This window comes from Melitaea cinxia, chromosome 13, assembly GCF_905220565.1.
Source record: "Melitaea cinxia chromosome 13, ilMelCinx1.1, whole genome shotgun sequence".
NCBI lineage: Eukaryota > Metazoa > Arthropoda > Insecta > Lepidoptera > Nymphalidae > Melitaea > Melitaea cinxia.
The window spans coordinates 12,899,977-12,912,756 of record NC_059406.1 but is presented as its reverse complement, the minus strand read 5'-3'; the positions used below and the strand labels follow the sequence as shown (position 1 = coordinate 12,912,756).

The following is a 12,780-nucleotide window of genomic DNA, read 5'->3' as shown; positions in this document are numbered from 1 at the left end:
TAATTTATAAAAGTTATAAGAAACATAATTTCAATCGAACGACGCTTATTTAAACTCGTCTGAAATTCTATAAAAATGCACTAAAATCCAGCTTAAAGCTATAAAATTTATTCTCGACATTTAATATGTGAATAACTGTATTAGATTAAAAAGCGATATCAGCGCTTTATTTTGAATAATAGTTCAAGGAGAAAACGGTTGACCCAAAACGGCAGCTCATTTCCCGCGTTCTAGAACCTTTTTAAAACGATCAAAAAGCACGTGACAATGATCGGGGCGCTGTTATCCGTCGAAGTGACATTGTCAAGAGGTATCATCGGTGTCAAGCACGCACTGAGCCACTACCGCCCTCTACAACGCTCTCGTACGTGATTAAATCGCGAAATGTCAAAGTGCAAAGATCTTTGTATCGCTCTCAGCCATCGCTCAATGCTCTTCTAGTTGATATGTTCATTCATCAAAAAACCGCTAGAGGCATGTGTGATAGTACAATTAAAACTAGGGCGAGAAGTGCACATGCTTCCTTTGTTATTATTTTAATTGTTACGTCATAGTTTCAAATGTAAGTTGCTCGGGTTTTTGTGGAACTAGACAAGCAGCCCGGTTTCTGTCGCGTTAATGCTTATGTACTGCTTCGGATATATAAGTCTAGCGTGACGTTTTATAATCAACGTTACTTTTAGACGGTTTTGAATAATTTAGCTTTCTAACGGTGAATAAGTTATTAGTGAAATTGTAAATTTGAAAAGTAATCTATAAATTTTCAGGTTACAGAAAAATAAACAAAATTTTTCATTCAGTATGTAAGTATTTACAATTTTCTAAATAAAATATTAGAACCAACATATGAATCAAATAATCATTTAGGTTCATAAACATCGCTTTCGATAAAACGACTTTAAACGTGTATTATCGAAATCGTATAACCTCAACACTTATCCGATCAAACCGAGTTAAATACCTCCTCCACGTTGCAATATCAACTGTATGATCAAACACATAAAGTGTTAAATTAAATGCGTTTCACATGGGGTGAACAATTCTCTGTATGTATTATACACGTGTCAATCTTTCGTTTTCCGCCACATCCGCGGTCATCTCTTTGTTATTCAGATGAAACCTGCCTATCTGGATGAAGGGGAATAATTAAGGGATTTTTAATAAAAGAAAGGTTAAAGGACCAGAACAGCTTTCACTTTGCACCCAGTACATTGATTTAGTAATGCGCTTTTAAGCTACTAATAATAAGATGTTTTGGTAAAGCCTTCGTTATTATAAAATAAAGAAATAATAAAGAAACACATACCGTTATGTTATTACTAATAAACTTTCTCATTCCATAACCCAACAAGGTGCTTCTACTAAAGCGTTAATTAATGATTTAACTACCGTTTCAACTTATTGTTACAACCTCGTAAAATTAATGTACATTTTGATTTAAGTCAAATCAATATAAATGGCCTATCACTTTTAATATCAGTCTCGAGTATTATTATCAATAAAGTCTAATTAATCATATAAATCGTTTCAACCTTCTAAATTTGATCCTCACACTAAAGAGTTTAGAATCCGAGAATGTGATTTATTCCGTCGTTACCTCAAGCTAATACTTCCGCGTTGCTCGGTATCACCATTCTTTCTATCTCCTTCTAGCAATCGACTTTACGACGTCATTAGTACTATCACCGAGTTAGTGCGCTACGTAGAGTCCTTAACATATATTCCCGCCAATATCGGCTTTATATTAAGCGAAATAAGATTATGGGGCGTTAAAAATAATACGCCGTACATCGTCACAAAGTCACAGCGTTAAGAATGGCCGGCGATAGTTAGTTAGCGGCGTTTTGTTTACGGGGTTTCGATAGTTCCGCGGTGCTGAGAGCCGATTATATTGTAGTTTGTGGTCTCCGTCGCGTGAATATACAGATTAGTCGCGTGTTTTAAACGCCGGGTTAAAATATTATAATAGATATTAAGTTCCAGTGATAGCCGTGCATAAAGGCATATAATTGATACCAGTACTTAATGGAATTGATATTCGCTTGGCTTAACTTGCCATTTTTTATTTTACGCTGGATATATGTTACTTAATCACACAAAAATAACTAAACTGACCTGGAAAAAAATTGACACAGTCTAAAAAACGTAAAACTACTTTTTTCAGGAATAATTCCTATACCGGTATAATACAATCCCACGCGAAGTCACGAGCAAAAGCTCGCTTATTACGAATACTAATTTTGAGCAATGCAAACAAAATATCTACAATAAAAAATATGATTTATTACTTAATGTAGCAAAAATAATGTAAAAAGGTACCTATATCAAGAGTTTTACAAGTTAAAAACGCCACATAATGGCCAGGTCCATACGAGACCGCGTCCGATCTGATTGCAGACGCTTTATGCCTGAACTCGGACTATCAGTGCCACTCTGACACTGACAACCGCTGACATCGACACCGCTGACACTTTGACCCAGTTGACGACTTTGTAAACGGACCGCATTGTTCTTTTGTGTTAATTGTACCTAGTTGAACGCAGTTGAAACGTTCTTAATGTTATTTACATTTTATCAAGTATTGTGTTAAACGATCATATAACGCTAATGTCAAGGTGTTTGCCGCTCTTTTCATAAAAAAACTTTATATAAATTAATATATTATATATAAAATTTTATATATTATTTTATAGACAATTGCTTACTCTACCGGCATCCACAACAAAAAAAAAATTTTTATCGCTTTTGTTTTTGTAAATTTCGCACGGGTATTGCTCAACTACTACTACTTGCTCACTAGTGTAAATGTAATTTTAATTATCATTTTCAATTGATATCTGTTTTAGTAACTTCGTACTTGTCTAATAGATGTCTTGGTTTTTAACATTTTATTTTTATTTTAACAGGCATAGATAAATAACCTCAGCTTTATATAACAGTAAATTAAAAATAAGAGTTTTATCGATTAATAGTAAGATATTTACTTTTTTATCCAATAGACTATGATAAAATTATACTACGCTTTTTATGCCTGCAAATAAAAAAAATATACAAAATGGTAATGGATTTTATTAATATTTAGCAAGATTTCTAAATTTCAAATACTTCACAATAATGAAATAATTAACATAGCTACCGGTAGCCATGAAAGTATTGTTGTCGTAAAGCAGCGCCACCCGTGGCGTTGTTTATGTCACGGAGATCGCACGATAGCATCGCATTGTAGACGAGTCTTAACAGCTTTCGCGCCTTTTCGCTTTCCTATTGTATCTACATACTTATAACCATAAATAATAAAGATTGCTGATTTTATGACAAACTAAAATTCATTTTATTACGAATATAGGTACAGATACATATACAAATATACTATTTAGTTAAAATATGTTCACGCACAAACTACAGTACATTAAATAAGTACTATTTATCTAAAACAATTTTTAAGTATCTTCATATTTTTTAATATTTTGTTTTGAAAGTATATTTTCATAGTGAATTATTAACATTAATGGCGTTATGTACGTTTTTAATAGCATTTTTTGGTTTAAACCTTTTCTTGAAACAGAACAACCTACAGTTTAGAAAGCATTAATTTTGCTAATTGAAATTGTTTACTTGTATTAAACGATACTGATACCTAAGTTGAAAAGAATGGTGATACTAGCAGTTTTTACTTAATTAATCTAAAGTTTTAAATAATTAAATAAAAAATATTCCAATTTTATACCCGTATAAATTTTTCAAAATTAAATTTATTGTACATTTGTAACAGATAAAATTTATCAATAGCACGTGTCAAATCTCATCAAAAGTCCCGCGTCCAGTTCGGTGAACAAAAAATCATAATGCAACAAAACCTATTTACAAATACTCGCTCGCCCGCCCACTCAAAAGGTGTTTATTTAAAAATTTCGATACACAATACGAACGCAACCTTTTTTCTCTTTTCGCGCCATTTAATGCTATTTCGAACCATTAGTATTGAATTCTATGAATTTTCAAAACTGACAGGCGATATACGACCTTATTCTTTTGACGCAACTTTTCTATTCCCGAAACTGTCAAATTGACGTTTCAAAAAAATCTTGTTTTTTTTTGGGACACGTGTTTACAACGTCCAATTTGTATCTATTGATTCATTGTTGCTATCTCAGAAATTTATTACTTTACAATGCTGTCACCGTTATTCGAACTTTACGGCTTAAATTATCTAAGTAACTGCTTAAAATGTTATTACTTGCATTCTTTTGTAATAATGTCTTGTATTTTGACGTGAACATCCCGAGTAGAAATTTTTTCGTCTTCCTTAGAAGGACCGGACCAGGCATGCCTGATCAAGAATAGAAAAGGCATGTAACGCAGATGATTGGTCTGGACCTGATCAGAATGAGATGAGATTTCCTGATCGGGTCCAGATCAGGAAGTCTCATCTCATCCTGATGAGCTGGTTCGGTCCGGTCTTTTTAAAAATCATGAATGTATATTCTTGAAAAACAAAAAAAAAAGCGAATAGATATTATAAATATGTTACTTAACCGTTTATTTCTTCCAATGTATTATTTATTTATGTTTTTACTTTAAATATTAATTATTTTTATTTATTTTTTCGTTTTTACTTAATTATCATTATTAATTAAATTTTATTTATTAACTTCTAATAATTAATTACTAATTAACTATTTTCTATTACTTACGACTGCTCCACTGTGTAGAAATGGACTCCCTGCTAGACTGTCCTGATAACTGTATATATACTAAGTGCGCTTAAAAACATTAATAGCGCGATTCAGGCTCAGTTCGCGTAATTTTTTTCAAGCTATCCTGATCTGGACCGGACCGGGTCCTGATCCAGTATGCCTTATCATACATGATCATATTTTACATCAGGCTATCCTAATCTGGACCGGACCGGTTCCTGATCCAGTATGCCTTACCATACTTGATTATATTTTACATCAGGCTATCCTTGTCTGGACCAGACCTGGTCCTGATAGAGCTTGCCGGATCTGGCATCCCTCATTCTATCCTGATCTGGTCCAGATACATGATCTGGTTGAGCCTGACCTTTTTTCTAGTCGGGATGTTTTTCTAATCGTTATATATAAAATTACATTAAATTTTATAAGTTAATATGCTTATTACTTCAACAATGCATGAGATATAATGGTTTAAGACTATAACAATAAAATCAATAAATTTTAAAATATTAAATAGTTATTATTTTATAACTGACAACAAAGATTTAGAAGAACTAGCCTTTAATAACTACCTACTGAAATAAACTTAATGGTATAGTATGACTTTGCCTATAGTATATATACTATGTCTGTGTATGATGTTGGTAAAATATTTTTAAGGCATAGTTAAAACCGCAAGATGGAAAAAATAAATAATCTTTCTAATTTACCTTTTTTAGTTATCATTATCAGTCATTCAAACCGTTGTTGGTAGTTTTATTGAGTAGGTAATTAGTATTTAACAAACTGAAGGCATTACGATTACAACCCATTAGTTTCTAACAATTAAATATACACATCTTACTCATATAAACGCGACAGTTTGTAAAGTTATCCAATGAAACTTATTATGTATGCTGCGGAGCTCTGGCTACCTTACTATAGGACCACACTACTTGACAGCGTGTTATTTGGCTATGAGCCTATGATCAGTTAGGTACTTGTCCAATCGGACAGTTCTAATATTTTAGCAAGATACAATATATCGGCTCAATAAAAGCTACGGGCAAAACCGTGGTACCCAGCTAGTTTGTATACAAACAGTACTAATAGACCGAAGTTTGCTCCACATTATTAACGTAAATAAACACCTCAGATCTCGATAAGGGAAGGGTGTGATAGAAATCGTCGTGACAAACACCGGGCTATTGTGGCTGCTAAATTTGTTTCGCTATTCCGATCTCCTTATAAGATTATTTTACAATTGTATAGGCGCTATTGTTGAGTCGAAATCACGTATAGGGTGCTATCAAGTATCAATACATTACCGACACTATATACTGTACAAATTTTGAATTACAATGCTTATACAAAACAATTATCAAAACCACGTCTAAGTATGTGACTCATTAGTAAAATTTTAAATTAAAAACAAATGAAAACGAAATATGAAAATTTATAGACTACCATTTCCTTAGAAACTTTTTAATAAAATACTAAACTTTTTAAACACCTTTTGTATTGTTATTCTATCAAAACGCGTCAGTTATAATAAGATTCGGTCGGAAAAAGAGCTATTATGTCCGTTCTTTTGTACGCTAATACTCATTCTTTGTGTATCATATGATCCCGGTTATGCAAACATCTGCTGAGCACGCCTACAGAACACTATTTGCACTATTGGTATCTGTTGCCTTTGATATTCAATCTATGATTTATAATCTGTTTTTCTATAGGAATTTCAAACTAAACCTCTGTGGTGAACCTTTTAGCTATGTACCTACTAGAAATATGTGTTGTCTATAATATTAGTGTCATCACGTTGTTAATTAGTGTCAAAATAAAAGAAAGAAAGAAAAAACACGTTTATTCGGGACATAACACAAATCGCAGACATCGTTGACACAAAAAATACAAAATACAGTTAAATAGAAATAATAATAATTAATAAGTAAATACATACAGAAAATAATACAAGAATAGTAAAATAGACTGCAAAAAAAATTAATGATAGCAGTAAAAAAAATTTAATATAAAAATTTCCAAAAGTTATGAAATAACAAGCCTGTAGCTAAATGTTGTATATGTGTAAAATGGTGTATTTCGAAGAAAAAAATATTTTGAATTGTACTTATTAATACTAATGATATATTAAAATTAAAGATTTAATACAGTTTTGCACAAAAAAAAACTATTTTTAATTTAATACACATTGACTAACAGTAGACAGTCGCTCGCAGAGCAGCGTGGTGGATTAAGCTCTGATCCTTCTCCTACGTGATGAAAGAATTCACAGGCTGAAGCGTAAACCAAACAAATACATCTATAATAGATTTACTTCAATGAAATTCGACTTTACAATATTTTAATATTACGTAAATTACAAAATAAATTGATAATAAAACCCTTTATCAAAACATGAAAAGCGCTATTAACACCCGCATGCCGCGTTTAATAAGCGGCAATTATTTTATTTTTATAAGATAAATATGGCGCGAACGTTTGAATGAACGAATGAACCAATGCGGGTCGAACTAACGCGATCACCCTTTACTGGATATCATTTAATAACTACTAATGGAACGCGTCACGCGTGCTCACAAAAAATCACTTTTATTCATTTTTATTAAAACGAAAAATGATCACGTGTTCTTCAATTTATGTCAAATTTCTGTTAAATAAATAATGGTTTAAAAAAAACACTTTTATAAATAAACCAAACTAAAAAGAAATAATCCCTCAAATTAGTGTATACAAGTCTACTAAATAAAACCTGAACGTTTGAACTAGGTCAAAGGAGAACTCCAAAGGAGTCGGTTACAAACATACAAACATAAACATACAAACATACAGGTGAAGCTAATAAAAAGCGTGTAAAAAATCACTAATATTTATTCGAGTAAGAAGATATTAAAAGTAGGTATTAACTTAAGCTCTTAATTTTTTTATTCACGTAACATTTGTAGGGAAACTAGTAATCACCGTGTATTATTCCATTTTTGAAAAATGTTACAATTTTCAGTTACATTCGTTCGAATTACAAAATATTAAACTAAGGAGACTCGCTCTTTTTTCAAACCTACAGCTTCCGAACCCTAGGGAGTTTTGGTATTAAAAATAGCCTATATGTGTTATTCTAAATCTCCAGCTATCTACGGTTCGGAATCGGAATCCAACTAATTTCGCATTTATAACAGACTAGCTGGTACCCGCGACTTCGTCTGCGTAGGATTAGTAAGTACTTCGAGTACCTTAATATCTTCTCAATATCTATCTTTATACCAAAATTCATCAAAATTGGTTCTGAGACACAAAAATCAATTTGTTAATACGAAATGTAGTGCATTAAAAATATATTATCGATTTTTATCAACCAACTTCAAAAAAAGGAGGAAGTTACTCAATTTGACCGTATATATTTTTTTAGATATGTTCGGGGATAACTCTATCGTTAATTAACCGATTTTGATAATTCTTTTTTTGTTGGAAAGGAGATATCCCTAGTTTGGTATCATGATAAGGAAACCAGGATCTGATAATGGGATCCTAGAGAAATCGAGGGAAACTCGAAAATCCGCATAACTTTTTACTGGGTGTACCGACTTTAATGATTTTTAATTTAATCGAAAGCCAATGTTTATCATGTGGTCACGTTTAAATTTCATCGAGATCTAATTACAACTTTTGGAGTAATCTTTGATAATGCGTATTTACTTGACTATTTTTTCGTCTACCTACGTTGTATTACTTGTCGATATAATTGAAGGCGGTTTTTCTTCGTTTGCCTGCAAACACAATTATTGTATTTATAGTTCACTGTTTTTGCGATAATAGCTTACTCGTAAAAGATAGATATATGCTGTCGCGGACTTTTTTGTAGAACTAAATAAGATCAAAATTTCTTTTATACGTTATATTCGTGTACGCCAGAATAGCTCGCAGATGGCAGATTTTTTTCCGACTTATTTGACAATTATCGTTATACTTTGGACAATTTACACACTACCTTTAAAAATAATAGCCTAGGTGTTATTCTAATGTATAAGCTAAATTTTTGAAAACTTTCATTAAATTCCATTGCTAGTTTTTGCGTGAAAGAGGAACAAACATCCATACATATAAACTTTCGCGTTTATAATGTTAGTATGATAATTTACGACGAATACTTAATATCATTTTTGAATACATAATCGAAATACATATAATAATTTTATGATCTTTTAAATGCTAAAAAAATACCTATTAATAAATTTAAAATACGAGTAATATTAACACGCGCGCGTCTCAGTGGCGCCGGCGACGGTTCATTACGGCAGATGGGACATTGATTTAACAGGTCAAATCTGTTGACATCACCATCAATACTATTTGAGCCACTAAATGTTGCTCCAACCTCTGAATCACGGGCTCGTGGGTGATTATTATTATTTTATAACTTGGAAAATTTAGTCAATATTTGGCAGTGTTAGTGGTGTACTATTAAAAGTTATAGACGGTAAAAAGCTTGTAATATTTTATCATTTTTTATCAGTATAATTTATATTTAGTATACCTATAGTAAATTATATTATGTAGGTATGACTCCATTTTTTGGGAAACATATTTTTTACAAATTGACTAAAATGGCGTGACAAAATCTTCAATAAATTTTAAGATTTTGTTACGCAACTAGTTATAATAATAGTTCATAAATTTTAAAAAATTACTAAAAAGTAACTAAATTTCACTTCTTATAAACATAAATTTAGTCTTATACAATCCGTTATATTCAAATATTAACCACTGGCAGCACGATACAAAAAAAATTAATACATTTAAAAAATGAACAAAATTGCCACCACAACAACAACAATTATTGTTGTATAAAGTAAGTCCAGTACAAGAGTGCATTAAACACACAATAACTAGTATTCATTAAGCTCATCTCATTCTTAGCGGTCATTCGGACCCGGGGTCGTATCAATTAAAGTATATTACATTGTTACGTCGACGGGCGCAGGGTTAATTACTATTGGACGATCAGAACGTGATATTGGACCAAAGATCAGCTCTTGTGTTTGTTGTCCACCTTTCGATTTCAGCGCTTTGGGGTTAATAGCTTAACGAGTATAGTTTGGTACGATTTATTTCTATAGAAATCAGAAAAAAATTACAGTATAGTCTTAACTTTTTTTGTTTGTATATTAAATGGATGTAGGTATTTATGTTTAAGTATTTACATCTTTGAATCTGAAATCTTTGAATTCGTTTCTTTTTATTTAATTTGGTTTAAAGAGTTTCTATAATGCTAAAAGAGCTCAAATGAATTTGTTACGTAGAATGGAAAATACACAAAGAAGATAATTGATAGAATTGACATATAGGTACTCAAAGCAGTCAATGTTTACTCTTTAACTCCATTTTCTTAAAAAACCTTATTCCTTCAACCAAAGGTTGTATAAAAGATAAAACACCTTAGCAATAACATTGAGTTTTGTTTATTTATCTCTTATATTGCTTATTTATTATTTTGATTGATTGATGTTTTATCATAATTCTTATAGTTTATATCAAAATTATTTTAAAGGTTTTAAAAACGTTGAACGATCTCGAGTTAACACATTGAATCTATGATATATTTTTATGTAGTACCTACTAGGTGACCCGGGGATTTCCGTACCGCCATATTTTTTTGTGAACAAACCGTTTTTTTATATTTTCTATTATTCAAACATTGTACAAGGAAGCTAATGAAGCGGAAGCTATGGGCGTACATACATTTCGGTTATTAATTTTTTTTTTATACAGATTCAATTGCGCGTATAATGTAGTCTTCCTAGTAACTCATAGAATAACTAGATAGTACATTAGAAGCAGTTGTTACATGAACCGATTCAAAGTTTATCAATTGCGTTCATCACAAACAGCTGCTCGACGACAATTAGTGTAAGTGAATAGAATTGTTCTTGCGTCAGCGTCGAAGGCGTGGACCACGAATTAGAATTGATAGACATTAGCTACTACAACGATAAAGTGGGCATAAGTTAGAGCCTAAATTTTCCTAGTGGACACTGGTGAATATTCAAATTACCCAGAACTTTTCATATATAACTCCTTAACCGTTTAATAAATCGTTAGTTAAATCATGTTCTCTGAAATGGAAATCGTTAAAGATTTGTGACTGTTATGACTGACAACATAAATAACAACATATCCATAGGTACTTAAATATGATATGAATTATTTTATGTAAGCAGTAAACAATAAATTAAAAAGATACTCGAACATTTTTTCCTTTAATTCCTTTTAATTTTTCATAACATAATTACTGTCTCTGCGCCCGTCTCCAACTGGGTTAATTTTTAATTACACCTCACGCGTATGTCAGTTACAATATTTTTTAAGTGGACACTTTATTACTATGACACGTCTCTTATAAACGTTTAAATTGAGAATAACTTCTATTATGGCTATTATGTACAAGTGGGTCAAGAATGGCTGTATGGTAATTTGTTTTTTACTTATGTACTTCGAATGTGGATGAAATGTGTTTACAGCTGTTTGTAGCGGATTTGTTATTCTTATTATCTTTGTTCAACAAAATGCGTTTTTATCACTTTTTTAATTATTACACAGTATGTTTTTATAACAGAATTATATTACGCGTCAAGAACGTATTTGGGAATTATATTATGAATAAAAAAAATAAAAAACATAATTAATCATACAATTTTCAGATTTATTTCTGCTATATTATAGTAGCCGCAACATAACATCATTAATTACAATATGTTCAAAACAATATTTAGTAAATATATCCATATCTAACTATACAGGCATTCATTCCTCTTCTCAATTTCCTTCCAAAGCGAGAGCAACCCTACATCTGGTATCATAATGACAGTTTTGTTTACCGCGTCATTTCGCCCGCGAATAACAATAAAAAATATTAATGTCCTAACGTACTGGGGTCCTAATCGCATTAAGACGGCCTGTGTTCACTGACTATTATTCTTAGACGCTTTTTATTTCTGCCCTCTGCGGTAGCTACCGGAAAGGATTATTTCGTATTACGATTCAAGGGTCTGAAGAATGAGTGAATGAACGCTCTCTATACGGTGATTTACGCGAACGAATGGAAATGTTGTTGTAATAGTATTTAGACACATCCAAATATCTGTTCAATAGAATCAAGTCTTGGTCTCTCTACTTCATCACCAGTGTAATATTTTAAATAATCTCTTGCCACTAAAAGGGAAAGTTTACGGCACAAGGAAATGTGTCATGGGGACAATTATTTGACACCCGTGCGTTAATTGATCATCAGCCGTCAATTGCAATAACGAATATTTCCCTAACGAAACACCGTCTCATTACTTTTATAGCTCCAATATTACGTAACAGCGACATAACCGTGCTTAATGTACTGTATTCGTTTTATCTACCTGCGTTTTTTTGCGTCGTTTACATTTACATAATAAAACTTTACGTCGGGGGGATATGACGTTAATATTCAAAAATGTAAACAAAATTTTTACGTGTAACCATTATTTGTAATATGTTTCGAAATATGTGTATTAACGTTATCCTGTCTTCTTTACAGACGCATGCGGCTTGTCAGACGTGCCACATATAGAAAGCCTTCAAGAAAAATCTCAGTGCGCGCTAGAAGAGTACTGCCGGAGTCAATACCCCAACCAGCCAACGCGTTTCGGCAAACTCCTACTGAGACTGCCTTCGTTACGGACCGTCAGCTCACAAGTCATAGAGCAGCTGTTCTTCGTGAGGCTAGTGGGCAAGACGCCCATCGAGACCTTGATAAGGGATATGTTGCTGTCGGGGAGTTCGTTCTCGTGGCCGTACATGGCGACCATGTGACATACGATGTGGAGACAGCTCGCGGCGGCCTGATCAACGCCCTACGGCTTCCCGCCATATCTGCCGAGCCAGCGCTTCGACTTCCAAAGGTACCAGCGCGAGGCACCCGAGGATGCGGTGACCTCGTCTAGCGAATTCCAGGACTCGGAACCGACCGCCACCGAGGAGTACTTTGGGTCTCGTAGCAGAGACGGCGAGAGAGCCGACCCGTGCCCATCGTTCGATCCGATATCAGCGTTCTACCCAC

At 32.7% G+C, this 12,780-nt stretch overlaps 1 protein-coding gene across 1 annotated transcript in view; it reads left to right on the top strand.

Annotated features, from left to right (window-relative positions):
* LOC123658917 (steroid receptor seven-up, isoforms B/C) overlaps positions 1-12,533 on the top strand; it is a gene marked incomplete at its 5' end in the record, with an annotated part of 96,320 nt that extends 83,787 nt beyond the window's left edge. The window contains one exon of the mRNA XM_045594208.1: positions 12,259-12,533. Coding sequence (XP_045450164.1) covers positions 12,259-12,533 — 275 coding nt within the window. The remainder of the gene's footprint in view (positions 1-12,258) is intronic.
* Positions 12,534-12,780: the final 247 nt, after the last annotated feature.